This window comes from Amphiura filiformis, chromosome 13, assembly GCF_039555335.1.
Source record: "Amphiura filiformis chromosome 13, Afil_fr2py, whole genome shotgun sequence".
NCBI lineage: Eukaryota > Metazoa > Echinodermata > Ophiuroidea > Amphilepidida > Amphiuridae > Amphiura > Amphiura filiformis.
Window position 1 is genome coordinate 21,532,738 of NC_092640.1, and position 16,675 is coordinate 21,549,412.

The 16,675-nt window shown below is 39.0% G+C and overlaps 1 protein-coding gene across 1 annotated transcript; it reads right to left on the minus strand.

Moving 5' to 3' along the window:
- Positions 1 to 1,074: 1,074 nt before the first annotated feature.
- LOC140168106 (uncharacterized) lies at positions 1,075 to 6,280 on the minus strand. Its single transcript, XM_072191411.1, has 2 exons — positions 3,430 to 6,280; positions 1,075 to 3,333 (listed from the first exon to the last, which is right to left on the minus strand). The coding sequence occupies exon 1, from the start codon at positions 6,062 to 6,064 to the stop codon at positions 4,754 to 4,756; it is 1,311 nt and encodes a 436-aa protein (XP_072047512.1). The 5' UTR covers positions 6,065 to 6,280; the 3' UTR covers positions 1,075 to 3,333; positions 3,430 to 4,753.
- Between the last annotated feature and the right edge of the window lie 10,395 nt (positions 6,281 to 16,675).

Below are 16,675 nucleotides of genomic sequence, written 5' to 3' on the forward strand. Positions count from 1 at the left end.
TCTGGTTGTGCACATGTGTCTGTTTTACATGTGCGATATCGCAATAAAGCTGGTATTATAGCTTCAGTTGGGTAACCGATTATAAAGGAAACGCAAGGAAACAATGGTAGGCCTATGTGGACCTTTGTTCACGAAATGAGACAATGGTCTGCTTTTTGTTAAGCAGCATTCTTGAAAATGAGCAACATAATGATTGTTGACTTAACACGGTTTGGAAATAATTTCTTCATATTTTTTGGTGTTATCTGTCGTTTACATATCCGTCCTAAAACACAAAAGTGCGACTATTTCTAAACACCTAAATTAGCTAAAAAATTAGGACATGTTACAAAACTATATTTTCTAGAATTTCCTAGAATACTTTAAATGTAGCTTGTACCGTTTTTTTTGTGGCATCCTTCAGAACTGATCGGTCCGTTACCAATATTTTCGGTCAAATCTCCATTCAATTAACACGGGGAGTTGGCTAGCTATGTGCTAGCTATGCCTTGCCCTCACTCATATTTTACGAAAGTGCGACTATTTCTGAACATCTAACCTAGCTGTAATTTTAGGTCATGTTAGAGAAATATATTTGCTAGAAGTTTGGAGAATACTTTAAATATTGGCCGGTTATTTTTCACACAGTGATGTTAACTATATAGGCAAATGCATATACTTAATAACATACACTATTTGTAAAGGTCGCGCGTCAATGCTGAGAGCACTATTGTGTATAGGTAAACGGAGAGTAACTGCAGTATGTACTGTGTCATGAAAAGTTAAACACCTTGCAATGTTTAAAAAGTGTTACAGAAACCTTAAACACTTGGATTTACAGTGTACAAGCGGTTTGAAAAAGGGGTTCCGAGGCACATGCGGCGTATCCATTATGGAAATGCCACCATAAGTTAAGCTATAATGAAAGTATTGGTGATCAACAAATCTTTATATTGTATGCATTTATGTTACTTGGTCCGCATCTCCATATTTTGGACATAATTATATAATAATATGTACATTTGAAAAGAATTTAGTTATTTTTTTTAGATCAGCATTCACTTGCAACTCGATCCCCATGTGATTTAATTGGACTACTTGCTTGGAAATTGAGTCCTCCCCCTATCATGCCTATAAGAGACATTACCTTATACTGCAAAAACAGTGTTTAGATGTTTAACATTTAAACATTTTAATGTTTATAGATCCTAAACACATTTCATATGTTTATGTGTGCAGATGTTCAGGATCTACACATTAAAGTATTTAAAAAAAATGCTAAACATTAAACTTTAACACCAATCTGTCCCCAATTTCTAAACGCTATTTGGAAGATTATCATGTCTTCCATAGGGGTGTTAAGATTTCAACTGCAGGAATTGCAGTTTACGGAGAAGTCTATATTCTTCCAGTGATTTCCTTGATCGACTCGAGTTTTCACATTCAATTTCGGAGTAATCTCATTAACGTTGTAGTCAAGTCAAGGGGCCATATTGTGCTAAATTGAACTCTTGTCCCAAGGTCTTGTCGGCGGCCCATTTTTTTTGTTACCAGTAAACTTGACTGTCACCCTGAGTTGAAACTAATGCGCCTGTCACACTACACCGAATAGGTCTTCCGTACAAGAAACGGACGGTATTTTAGTAAATCCGTTGTTGTTCGTCAATGTTCGTTTTATGTTCTTCATATGTCCTGCTATTATCCGCCAAAATTCGTTTCGTGTTAGGTGATGTTTGTTTAGTCCGTCGACACTCCGTTTTAAGTTTTGTGCTTGCACAAAACTTGAAACGGAGTGTTCCGGATACACATGTTCGGAAGTTGTCCGATGTGTGTTCGTACTGTCCTGTATTATATTCCCTGGGTTTGTTCGTTATTCTTTCGTTTATATACCGCAGGTGTATGGGAGGTTTCGCAGGTGCTAGTGCCGAATGTAGGCCTATGGCGAACAAGTGGGGTAGGGGGCACTGTCTGAAGGGTGTGGGACGCAATATCAAATTTCCCCAGTAGTGACAAGTAGAAAAAAGGGGGAAAGGAGGGTAAAAAAGAAAAGAAAGTGAGAAAAATTGAAGAGAGAAGAGAAGAAAAAAAGTTAAATTGCACGTAATTTAGTAGGCCCATGTAAGTAGTATTGGTGGAGGGGCACTTGCTGAAGGGACGCGAGGACGCGATATCAAATTCCTCCCAGTTTTAGTGATTGACAAGAAAGGAAAAAAAAGAAGAGAAAAGGTTAAATTGCACGTTATTGAGAAGGCCAAGGACAGTAGTAAGACTAAGTATAGGCCTGGGATTATTATAGGCAGTGCTTAAAGGTGGGTCCTTGGCCCAAAAGCCTGTGAAAATTACTGCCGGTCCGTCGATATGCAGTGCCCGTGACATTTTGTCACCAAAGTCAGTATTTAAGACGGACTTAGGTCTATTCACACTGTACTTACAGTATGTCCAGCACCTCCTGGGAGATACTGAAGGGATGCTACAGCCAAACAAAATTGTTTCGCTTGCCCAAGATCGCATTAGTTGGAGAAAGCTTGTAGTCGCCTGCTCCGCAGCCGACTGATGATCATGATGATAGGTCTATTACTGACTTTAACATATCAATCCGTGCATGCTTTACCTGCAATTACGAGTCTGAAGTCGTATTATCTGAGTGTCAGTGGACCAGTGTAACATTTTAAATTTTGCAAATTCAGTTCGGGCCTTTTAGTTTTTGTTTAAGGCAATAATAGTGTGAAAATGATGCACCAAAAAACAAATTTCCAAATTTTCCATTTTTAAAACTAAATTTTTACACAATAGGCCTAATAATGTAAATACAGTCCCCATGCAAAGTTTCTGCTTTGGGCATCCACGTGTTATGTTTAAAACAATTATATATATTATACAATAATGGTGAAAAGTACTGAAAACTTTTCAATTGCTTCAATTATAGGCTTTCGTTTCACTTATTTGCGGCCTTTTCAAACTAAAATAGTATCCAATAATAGTGCTAAAATTGATCCACAAATGGCTTCAATTGGGCCTTCATTGTCCGAAGGTTTCTCACCTCTATTGCCCCCCCCCCCCCGACGCTGGTTGCCCTGATATGTATAAGATTAGCCCTTTTTGTACTTTTTGCCCATTTTTGACCACTTTCAAAGTATTTCCACTTAAAAGGTGTCTTTCCCCACTTTGTCCACCCTCTGAAAAAGTGCTTGCTACGTCACTGCCTCTGAGGGGCCTCAGACCCTCTCAAACACTCTCTCTTCCCCCACTTTTCTATTAGGGTCGACGTCCCTGCTGGTGCCACGTACATGGGACGGATTCGCCGGCGGGTTCGCCGGTCATTTATTGGACGTTGAACGATCGGATATAAGACGCCTGCTAATTAGCGACCTCAACGCATAGAGAAACGAATGGGAATCGGAGCCCAAATCCGATCATTTGTCGGACGTTGAACGATCGGATATAAGACGCCTGCAGAATTATTAGCGGCCACAACGCATAGAGAGACGAACGAGAATCGGACCCGCTAAATCCGGTCATTTGGCGGACGTTGAACGATCGGACATAAGACACCTGCAGGATTATTAGCGGCCACAACGCATAGAGAGACGAACGGTAATCGGACCCAAAATCCCACCGAATCTCCTGTCGGACTGGTGATTTTTCCACCGGATAAAATATGTTTGTTTTCGGTGATGTTCGTTAACCCAGTCCGTTGTAGTGTGACAGAGCTATAAACTTTTCATAGTCGAACAAATAAGTTTTTTCTATCGTTTTAGACCATTTATAAGTTATATACATGTACAAGTTATACGAGTTTATTTCAGCAAATATGAACAATATAATGCATAGATAAACTATTAGTTTGAGTCGGCAAAACAAAACAACAAACAAACAAAAAACAAACAAACACGCATTCCGCATTGGATTTTAAAATCTTCACAAGTTCTGAGGTTTTTTTGCCTATAATTGTTGATTTCACGAGTGTGTATTTAAACGTGTTATTGAAACTAGCCAGGACTTTTATCCGGGCATTCATCGACTATGAAGTAGAACATGTAGAAATATATCAAAGGAACCCCTACACATGTGTTACACTCTAAATTACAAGAATTTAAAAATAAATCCTTAAGGATTGCAATTAGGGACCAATCAATTTTAGATTTAAAATAAATCTTATAGATTTGAATTTTAAATCTTAAATACTTGATTGGTCCCTAATCACAATCCCTTAGTATTTATTTTAAATCCTTGAAATTTAGAGTGTACATTTTTAAACATGAATCCTGTCGCCTCTTCACCTTCAACATTATGATCGGATGCCCTGTAGCTGTGTGGTGGAGAGGACCAGGAGAGGAACATAGAGGTTCAAATTTGCTCAAAGAATATCTATCTATCTACTAGTATTGCTGACGAGCGATCCTATCGACTACTTAGTAATATTTTGCCACGGTTTAAGTAACATTTTGCTCCAGTAAACCACAGCGTACAAATATTGTCATGTACAACTTAAAGTTAATAACTAATGTCACATACAATGCTTTTGGTGTGTAGAATTTAGCATTGTGCAAACGTCCATGCCCGGCGTCCATGCTTTTACCGTGTAAACGTAGACAGCGATGGTACTGAATAAGCGAGTCTTCAGTTGGTTAATTCTATAATATTGGTAGATTCTTCATGTTCTTTAAGAGTGTCAATCTTCAAATGCCACCGAGAGATCGCGTCCTTTATTCCTTAGTAGTGACTGCGAATGTAGCGGTTAAATAGATTCGGTATCTTGCACGGTTTCACCAGTTTAGTCACACATAGGAAGATGAGTTGTATCGCAATTCGTTGTATCAGCATAAACATACAGACAGCAGTCGTCGGAATGGATTTTCTTACTGGAGATCGCCAGCTCCACATTCTTAGTTTCACTCCACTGTATACCCTCACGCTCCAATGTGAACTCCACGGGTATCCTCTGGTTGTCAGAATGTTCTATTACATGGAAGGTCCGTCGATAGCCTGCCGGACATGATGAAGGCGATGTGATCGTAGTAGTCGTTGATTTTGATACTTCTTTGGACAAGTCCTTTGAATATGAAAATCCAAAATGAATGGTGATGCCGACTTTGACGGAATTGCCTAAAATATCAAATCCTGCTTCAGCGGATGTTTCAATCGAGAAATCAAAGGTAGAAGTAAATCGTGCCGTACTTGTGACAGTTACCGTCTCTGAACTCGAAATACTTAGGAAGTCGCCGCGGCGCGTGGTTCCATAACCGTGGTTTTCGAGGATTATGGGTCTAATAAGGGTTCTAGTAGTCTCTGCTAGAATAACTTTATCGTCGTAGCGTACGTGTTGGTCAATCACTCTCGTTTGTGCTAGCCAAAGTTTTGTCTGTATAAGACAATTCTTCTTCCAGAGATCACATCGGAACTTCCCAATTACAATACGATGCCCCGCTTTACTTGGGTTCGCGGTCCTTGGATGCACAACTTTAGTACTTCTGAATCGTGAATCTCGTGGGTAGGCTGAGTGTTTGACTTCATAGGAGAACGCATATGTTATTGGAGGTCTCGTCACACTTTTAACGATGAAAAATAAGTCACAGTAGCTCCAAGCATGAGGTCTTCGACATTCACCGTGAAAAACTTGGATTCGTAGTTCCGACGGCCCTGCAGTCTGTTTACCGTAAGTGATAAGAGACCCAACAATATACGATAGGTCCAGATTAGAAAACACCTGCTCGCTCCCTAGAATCTCGTAATGTTCTTGGCTATTGTCGTAAGTGTTGGATACAACCAGATATTGGGTACATTCACAGACGGCATGAAGTCCCTGCTCTCGGCAAATGCTCTCTGCAATTTTGATGTGGATGTACCAAGAATCAGATAACCACCACTGGCCCCATTTAAATATTTTCCTCTCGGAACGCTGTCCAGGACTAGGAACCCAACGTCGGCCAGTCATATGGCAGAACATGCGGCCGCAAGCGACATCAGTAACCCACCTTCCCTCTATTGTCGTGCACGTTGATAGAGTATAGCCTCCAAAAACTTTGAGACTATGTGCAGGTACTAACAATACGAGTAGGAGAGAGCTTAGCTGTATCAAACTCATCTTGGTTTCGTACAGTAAATTGAGTTGTTCAGGTGGTAAATAGGCATTTAAATGACGAGTATTCACAAATCGTCGGGCTTAAGTATGCTCAAAAGGGGAAATAATTATTTCGGGGCACTCACTGCTTTGAACGACACCATCACCAGTTCCTGTTTATCATGATAATTTAATTGTGATATACTCTGTATATAATCGCTTATCACGCAATAAGGGTAATTCCCTTGTATTCATGACATAGTTTGTTTTCATCATGTTCATTGGATTGGGATTTCTGACAATCCCCTTGGTTGCAATAACAACATCTGTTAGGAATATGTATGTATAGGGAAATTTCTGATATCAGAATGTAATTGGTGTACGCCAAAGTACACGGCTTCCCCCAAAAGTGGATATACTCTTCTGTCGACATGCTGACGTCTGATTTATGAAAGATCCTATATCGCTATCGGTAGTAGCTACCGATGGCTCTTTGGCTTTTTCTATCGTTCTCTGTCGTATTTGTTGTTTTTGATTTAAATGATTTAAACGTGGTGCCTAAATATTTCAATCTGTGATGGCTGCTGATAGGAATCAATCTAACCTTTTTGATTGAATATTCAATCGGGAAATTGGAACAAAACTAGTTACTGTTTTCTCGAGTTTTTTTAATTAGCTTTAAATACCTTAAGATATCCAAACCTTTGGTCCAAATTTAAAAAAATGATCCTTTTTGACCCATACCTTTTAGAACGAAAAAATTAAATAAAGAAAGAAAACAGTTACTTGTTGCGTGTCTTTAGAACATAAATAGATAGCTTTGATCGATTTAGACATATATATAGTTTGATCAGCTCGTAATCGGCGGGCCTTATTACCGCGCGGATTAATATTAATGTATTTTATTTCGAGAAATTTCTTTTGAAATCTCGCCAGAAGTATCACGAATTATCAATTATTCATAAACTTTGTCTACACTCTTTCACAAGCACATTATATACCAGACAGGTCAACTATATATATCACTCATAACGTCGGTCTACTTTTTGGCGTAGTGATAAAAGCCTAATAATTCCCGCCGATTACGAGCTGATCAAACTATATATAGAAGGTTTTATGGTGAACGAAAAAAATACTGGAGCATGAACTAATAGCCATGATAGCGGTGTTTGCTCTCAAATATAATTGAGACAAATAAAGATGACACTCAAGAGGAATGGCATGGGTTCTATGAAGGAGATCCCAAGGCTTGATAAGGGAGGAGTCATTTTCACCCCATATGCATGATTTTTCTCTGGAGAGTATCATATCTTAATTATGAAAACGCTCATAACTTTCGTTTTGATATATTATTGGCCTTAACTCAAGAACCGCAAGACCTAGATATATAATGCGATTATTGGCTAACTTGACTCATGGTCTATACGATCAATATATTAATATTAAGAAGTATTCTGCAGTTTTTATAAACGGTTAAAACTGGACAAAAATGGTCATGTAACAACTTAAAGTTAATAAATAATGTCATATACAATGCTTTTGGTGTGTAGAATTTAGTATTAAGGTGTTTAGCATTTGTGCAAACGTCCATGCTTTTATCATGTAAACGTAGAGCTAAACACAAATGTTACACAAACCTAAACACTTGGTATTTACAAGCAGTTACAGCGATGGTACTGAATCGGTGAGTCTTCATCCGGGGTCTTCATTTGGTTAATTCTATAATATTGGTAGGTTCTTTTAAAAGAATGTCAATCTTCAACTGCCACCGAGAGATCGCGTCCTTTATTCCCTAGTAGTGACTGCAAATGTGGTGGTAAATAGATTCGGTATCTTGCACGGTTTCACCAGTTTAGCCACACATAGGAAGTCGAGTTGTATTGCAATTTGTATGGGCATAAACATACAGGCAGCAGTCATCGGATTCGATTTCTATCCAGGAGATCGCCAGCTCCACATAATCGGTTTGCGTCCACTGTATACCCTCGCGCTCAAATGTGAAGTCTACGGGTATCCTTTGGTTGTCAGAGTGTTCTGTTACAATGTACGTCATTCGAAAACCTGGCGTACACGATGAAGGCCATGTGATTTTAAAAGTCGATGATACTGTTACTGCGTCTGTCAAATCCTTTGAATATGAAAATCCAAAATTACCGTTGTAGCCGTGTTTGGTGCTAACGACAGAAATATCGAATCCTAATTCAGAATAGATGTCAACAGCAAAATCAAAGGTTGAAGTAAATCGTGCTGTACTTGTGACAGTCACCGTTTTGGAACTCGAAATACTTGGGAAGTCAACGGGGCCCGTGAATCCTGAACTGTGGTTCTCGAGGATCATTGGTCTAATAAGAGCTCTATTAGTCTCACTCAAAATAAATGCATCTTCATAGCGTACGCGTTGGCTAGTCACTCTTGTTTGGGCTAGCCAAAGATACGTATGGACAAGACAATTCTCATTCCAGAGATTACACCGGAACTTCCCAATAACAATACGACGACCCACTTTACTTGGGTTCGCGTTACTTGGATATACAACTGGATCCCGTGGATAGGAACTTGGGTGGACTGAGTGGCTGATTTTGAAGGAGAAAGCATATGTTGTTGGTGGTCTCGTCACTAATTTAACGATGAAAAATAAGTGACAGTAACCCCAAGCACCAGGTCTTCGACACTGACCGTGAAAAGCATGGATTCGGCGTTCCGAAGGTCCTGCAGTCTGTTTACCGTAAGTGCGAAGAGACCCAACAATAAAAGATTGGTCCATACCATAAAACACCTGCTCACTCCCTAGAATCTCATAATGTTCTTGGCTATCAACGTCGGATACAACCAGGTATTGGGTACACGTACATTTTTGATCATGCACACCCACCGCACGGTTACACCAGCAAATGCTCTCTGCAATTGGGATGCTGGTATCTCCACGAAATGGACCATATCTGGCTCTGCCCCATCCCATGATCGTATGCGTAACGGGATACTGTCGTGAATGGTCTACTTCAGTATAGCCTCCTAATATTTGGAGACTATGTGCATGTACTAATAATGTGAGTAGAAGAGAGCTTAGATGTATCAGACCCATCGTGGTTTCGTATTTTCACTTACAGTTGAAAAAAGCCCTGAAGTGACGTGTATTTACAAAACGCTGGGCTTATAGTTTATATATGCTCAAAAGGGGGATATCTCGGGCCACTCGGCGCTCTGAACGGATACCACTCTGTATAATCGCTTATCACGCAATAAGGGTAACTCCCTTGTAATCACGACATAGTTTGTTTTCATCATGTTAATGAGAGTGGGATTTCTGGAAGTCCCCTTGGTTGTAATAACAACATCTTAAGGAATATTATGTATAGTATAGTGAAATTCCTGATATCAGAATGTAATTAGACTATGCCATAGTCGATTTTTGATAAATAAAAGCCTGTTATTAATCATGATGAAAGCATTCAGTTGAACTCAAAATTATACTGATATTTATTACATCAAAATACTAGTATAAAATTGTTATGAAAAAGTTTATATAATTATATAAGTGACAGTAAAAGTAAAGTGTACGTAGGCTTATATTATTGAATTCAACATATCATAATGTCATAATTATATTGGCACTTCAATACTGAACAATCAGTCTGATTTTAGAATCTACCAGTTTATTAATCACGAAAGTCCGAGTTAAAAATCGACTATGTACATTGCATTTTAAACGGGACTTGAACGGGCAAAGTCTCTAACAAACACACTGTCAATCATACTTGTTTATCAATCCAATTTAACCGCAAGCAAGTACAAGACGCGCTCATGCACCTACAGAGAGTTTAATGTTCACGCCAACACAAAGGGCGGTATAGTTGTGTACCATGTAGTTATTAATGGTAATGGCAGGTGCCCGGAGGATTTAAACCATAACGAGATCTGGGCGACCAATCACAAGCCAGATCCATTTAAAGATGCATTACATCATGGCCAATTTTAGTAGACCAGAAATCCGACAATCTCAGCCATAGACAACCGTGTTAAGCATGCAAACCGCAATCCAAAGTCAGTAGTCCACTTGGGAAGCTAAGGGAACAACCCAAAAGTTCGATGAAGCCCTATAAACGAAAGTCCTTTCGTTAGAAGGCTAACCCCCTCCCCCCTCCCTTCTATCGTAAGTAACAAATATCGAAAATTCCAACCCGTATTCAATGGATACAGGGGCTGTCGCTATGGTGCATGGGGTTGTGCAGGGGGTGTGACAATGCTAGGATATTGATCACGTTTGAAGAAACGAATATTGCATTTTGTTTTAAAATATTTTTCTTCATTATCTTTTTGGCACGGAAAAAATAGGACTTGCTGGATTTTCAAAAAAAAAAAAATTTGGTATCAAATTTTCGACATCATTCGCCAAAGGTTAGAAAAGGTTGCCAGAAAAGGTTTAAATGTCGGGTTATATAAAGGGTATAAAGGGTAAAAAACGTTTTTATATTAACATTTTTGATAACCTCCTGCAAATATTCTAACATAATATTCTTTAAAAAATATGTTACAATAACATTTTGAAAACATTTTAGAAATAGTTTTGTAGTGTGTTTTCAAACATAACGTTTTAAAACGTTTTCATGACCTTTATATAACCAGGGGGATGAGAGTGCTCGAGTCAGGTTAAATGTCGGGACCTAGGTCACAATTTGAGAAGATATGATACACCACTACGGCCATTTGCGGAAGTAAAAAGCCACGCCTTTTGATAGCAAGATGATTAATATCCTGCATATTATGCCTCATCAGATACTTGGTATAACCACAGATCTTTCCAGGATCTGTGGTATAACTGATTTAACAGAATAGTTCTTATACCATAAAATATATTAAAAGTATTTTATCATCCTGATTAAATGTAACCAAATGCCGGGAAATAAATTGACCTATGTCAGTTCAGTTCGTAGAGATGATGATATACCACTTGTGTGAATCGTGACCTTTTTCAGTCGCAATTCCCAGATATCAAAGTTCCCTGATATAACCCGACATTTTAATGTTATTAACATTTTTAATAACATTATAACATGTTTAACATGAAATATAACATGTTTAAAACGTTTTAAAACGTTTTGTGTTTGCTGGGACATCTGCTTTAAAAATGAACTTACATGACGTTGCAGGTTGCGAGTGCTGCACTCCATATTGATTTGAAATCATTTTGAAGAAACCACTGTAAAATGTCAATATCATACATGTACTTCAGAAAATACTAAAATTTGACAATGATATATTAAATCCTTAAAAAAGATCAACTTTGACCGATGTTTTAACTACTTTTTTACGAACGTAATCGGACTTTCTGACCCCCTCCCCCACTAACGAAAGGACTTTCGTTTATAGGGCTTCATCGAACTTTTGGGTTGTTTCCTAACAAACAGAGGGAATACGGTGACTGAAAAGATCAGTTGTGAAAATCTATCAATTGTGCACACATTAATTAAATCAGAGTTTTAAGCTTTTAAATACAATATCCAGAGTATGCACAATGGGCAAGTGGACTACGGAGTAGTCTAGAATGTAATTGGTGATAGCATAATTTGGAGAGTCCTAGAAAATCTTCCAGGCAGATTGCAAAGTCAAAGCCAAACAACTCTTCTACTTTGGACAGATATCGTAAACAGAGGGTAAAATACCAGGACACATGCCAAGAGGTACAGACCCCCAAAATGATGGCTTGACAACATAAAAAGCAGCTTCCAACAACTTGGGATTCCATCAATTTACGATGCAAGATGTATGGTCACAAACAGAGGCATATGGACTTCCATGGTAAAACGGCTACTAGCTCCAAGGTTCCCTCCAGGATCCGAGGGAAGAAAGCAATAAGTCCAAGACCAAAGTCCAAGTGTTGCAATATAAAATGGTAATGTTTGCAATAAGCCATGGGAGTTCCCGGTTTGTTGTTTAATGTATGACTCTGTGTTACATTTTTAAAGGGAGACACTGCTGCAGTGTCGGGGGAGCTGAAAATTACCTTTGCCAACACCTGCAACCTTGGTTGCAAAGAATCAGTGTTTAACATGCTGTTTCTGGTGTTGGATTTCCCTTTGGGTGCTCCCAGGTGCGGGCTGGTATTTTACCAGAGTGAGGGAATGAGCGCACTCTGCCTCCCTAGCTCAGTTGCTGAACATGCAAGCTTTAGGGCGGAGGAAACCAACAGGTTCAACGGCCAGTATGTTCAAATGTCTTGGCCATTTGTTTTTGCTACTGTAACGATGTAGACAGTACAGCCAGCGACACAATCATGATGAGATATTGCTCCGTTCTTTCTCCTTCTAGTTACTCATAACTTGGTGTTCATGGCATTTGTTAGGTTAGGTTTTAAAATACCAGGTCTTTCAAGAGCACTTGTGAGTTATGTTCCGGCCGGACTTTGTCCTTAAACTGCTGGAGAACAGTGCGGTAAGACCAGGTGCTGTTTTTCTGGTAGGGCTAGTTTATTTCCAAGGTCTCATGCCATGAGCATCAAGCTCCATCTTCATTTTTCTGAGTATTCTAAGGGGTCAAGGACGGTAGTGATTCTCTTCATATTGGAGTAGCCTATCTCAATGGCTTCAAATTTTCATCATGGGCCAAAGAGCGGAAGAGGAAGAGTTACTTCTCAACGGTCATTAGGCTGGTGTTGAACATGTCATCATTGGTCAACCTTCCAACACTGGCCAACATGTTCCAGATCAGGGGTGAACTACTACATATTGGTAGATCTCGGCTGCTGTGTGTCCAGAAAAGAAGCTGAAACAGGCCTGATCACCCGTAAAGCTGTTGGGACTGGACTAAAATAATTCCCAGCAAAACCCGCGATTACGAAAACTACAAGCAAATCTTCAAAAATACCGAGGGTAGATGAGCGGCAGTCTACTGTTGACTCCATGACGGACCAGCGGGAACTCGGCACACCATCACGAACTGTTGGCCCTGATTATTGTCGCCTGTCTACCTTCAAACCTCTTGTAATATCTACTTATAATGTCCGTACTGTTAATCAACAAGGGAAAATCCATCAGCTATTCATGGGCTGTGCTGATGCAGGCATTGACATTGCCGGAATTCAAGAACATCGTCTCATTACACCAAGCCCAACTGATGAACTTTGGTCAGACGATAGGAACTGGGTTTTAATATTCAGTTCTGCTACCAAGCAAAGACATGGAGGAGTGGGTCTGGTCATGTCCAAGCACATTCACAGATGTCTTAAGAGTGTTGAAGCTGTTTCGAGAGGATACTATTTGTAACATTCCATGGTAACCCACAGCTTAGCATCACTGTTGTATATGCACCCACTGAGTGCTCAACATCTTCTGACAAGGAGGAATTCTATTCATCACTATCTGACCACCTGGATGGTATGAAAAGGCACAACATCCATCTCATCCTCGGCGATTTTAATGCCAGAATAGGAGCAGATAGTCATCTTTCCCATCATTGGGTCATTGGTCCATACTGTTACCATGATTCAACAAATGACAATGGTGAGCGCCTGGTCAACACTTGCCAGGAGTACAATCTCAGACCAGCCCAGATGAGATTCCCCCAACCCAGGAACCCATCCAGCTGGATCAACCCGGGCACAGTTAGAGCACATTCTAATAAACAGCAAGTGGGTAAATTCTCTCCGCAACTGTCGAGCATACAACTCAGTAGAGGTGGACTCCGATCATCGTATTGTGAGTGTCCGTCTAGCTGCCAGTCTGCGAACAAGCAAAAGAAAACCATGCAAGAGACCAAAATTCAACTGGAAGAAGTTGCAAGATCCTGATACAAAGGAGGAATTTCAGCTGGAGCTATCAAACAGATTCCAGGTCTTGAGCATGGATGATGCCACACCCGTCTCTGATAGGTATGAGACCTTTGAAACAGCGGTTCGTGAAGTTGCTGACAAAGTTATTGGAAAGCAAGAGCCATGCGGACTGCCAAGTTGGGTATCAGATTCAACCATCAGACTTAAACTTGAAAGGGATGAAGCCAAAAAGCGGTACTCCATTTCAAAGTCTCGTCAAGCTAGAGAAAGATGGAGGAACTTGAACACCAGCCTTAACAACTCTTATAAAGCTGACGAGCTTGCTACCCTCAATAAGCAGATGGAAGACCTGAAGCTGGCCGACGAGATGGGGAATTACACCACCACCTGGAAAATCATGCACTCGCTTTCTGGGAAGAACTCAAGGAAAGGGGTGAAAGTCAAAAAGAGGGATGGCACAGCCCCAAACAGTGACCATGAACTGCTTGAGGAATGGAAGGAATATTAGCTCACTCCTTAACAACGACAGTGACACAGCAGCTTCTGAACTTCCTGCACCAGCTGTTGAAGATCTTCCTATCATCACTGAGCCCCCAACTCGTGAAGAAGTAGTCAAAGCAATAGCAGCCACGGAGGCCAACAAGGCAGCAGCATTGGACTGTATAATAACTGCTGAATTAAGCACTTCAGGGAGGAGGGGATAGCATGATTGATATGATTCTCAAATTCTGTATGGAAGTATTCTCAACGCTGACACCACCACGTCAATGGGTCACAAATGTCATCATTCCTCTACCAAAGAAAGGCGACCTCTCTCTCATGACAAACTACCGTGGTATTTCGCTTATGTCAATTGCCGCAAAAGTGTACAACAAGATCCTTTTGAACAAGATCCGACCTCACATTGATCCTCTACTGAGAAGCAACCAGGCTGGCTTTAGATCAGGTCGCAGCTGTGCTCAGCAAATACACATTTTGAGGAGGATCATGGAAGGCTTCAAGGATAACCAACTTCCCTTGACAGTCACTTTTGTGGACTTCAAAAAAGCCTTCGACTCCATTAACAGGTCCGTCATGTTTTCAGTGCTGCGGCATTATGGAATACCAAAGGTTGTGGTAAATACCATCCATGTGCTCTACAAGGACTCCAATAGTGCCGTTATGGTAGATGGAAGTATCTCAGAGCCTTTCCAAGTAACAACTGGAGTGCTTCAGTGTGATGTGTTAGCACCATTCCTGTTCATTATCCTGGTAGATTACCTTCTGAAGAAATCAACTTCTGGAATTGACGCTGGAATTGTTACCTACCCACGTCGGTCAAGCAGGTATCCTGCTAGGATGCTGAATGACCTGGATTTTGCTGATGATATTGCCCTGTTGGAATCTTCCACAGCCCGGGCCCAGTCGCAGCTTCCCAGCAAACACAAAACGTTTTCGACATCATTCGCAAAAGGTTATAAAAGGTTGTCAGAAAACGTTTAAATGTCGGGTTATATAAAGGGTATATTAAGAGTATAAAACGGTTTTATAACCTTAAAAAACATTTTTTGATAATTTACTGCTCAGCAAACAAAAATGTTTTACAGAAATATCGGGTTATATAAAGGGTATGAAAACGTTTTGATAACATTCCAAAAACATTCTTGAAAACTTGATACAAAACATTCTAAACAGAATGTTATTTTGGGGTAGATAAAATATTTTGCGAAAAATGTTTGCCCAAAATATTTGCAATAACGTTTTAAAAATGTTTTCACGACCTTTTTATAACCCGACATTTTAAATGTTATTAAAATGTTTAAAAAAAACACATTTTAAGAACATTTCTGTGTTTGCTGGGTTCAAATATTTTAACATAATGTTATTTAAGTATTGACAAAATATTTGGCAAAAATGTTTGCAAAAATAGTTTACAAAAACATTTTTTGAAAACATTTATAAATATTGTTGTAATGTGTTTTCATACAAAACGTTTTAAACGTCATCATGACCTTTATATAACCCGACATTTTAATGTTATTATTAAAACGTTTTTACCAAAACCAAAAGTCAAAATATAACTTATTTAAAACGTTTTTAAAACGTTTTTGTGTTTGCTGGGCGCAGCAAACACAAAACTTTTTCGACATCATTCGCAAAAGGTTATAAAAGGTTGTCAGAAAACGTTTAAATGTCGGGTTATATAAAGGGTACATTAATGGTATAAAACGTTTTCATAACATTAAATAACATTTGTTTGTAATTTACTGCACAGCAAACACAAATGTTTTACAGAAAACATTTAAATTTCGGGTTATATAAAGAGTATAAAAACGTTTTAATAACATTCCAAACACATTTTTGAAAACCTGGGTACAAATCATTCTAAACAGAATGTTATTTTGGGGTTGAAAAAATATTTTGCAAAAAATGTTTGCCCAAAATATTTACAGTAACGTTTTTAAAATGTTTTTACAACCTTTATATAACCCGACATTTAAATGTTATTAAAACGTTTTGTAAAAAACATTTTAAGAACATTTCTGTGTTTGCTGGGTGCAAATATTTTACCATAATGTAAAAGTATTAACAAAATATTTGGCCAAAAATGTTTGCAAAAATAGTTTACAATGACATTTCGAAAACATTTTAAAAATATTGTTGTAGTGTGTTTTCATATAAAACGTTTTAAAACGATTTCATGACCTTTATATAACCCGACATTTTAATGTTATTAAAACGTTTTTACCTAAACCAAAACCCAAAATATAACTTATTTAAAGCGTTTTAAAAACGTTTTTGTGTTTGCTGGGTTTGCAACATCTTGATACAGAGTCATGTTAAACATCAAGCGTGTGGATCGGATTCCAAATGAAACCATCTACAATCTG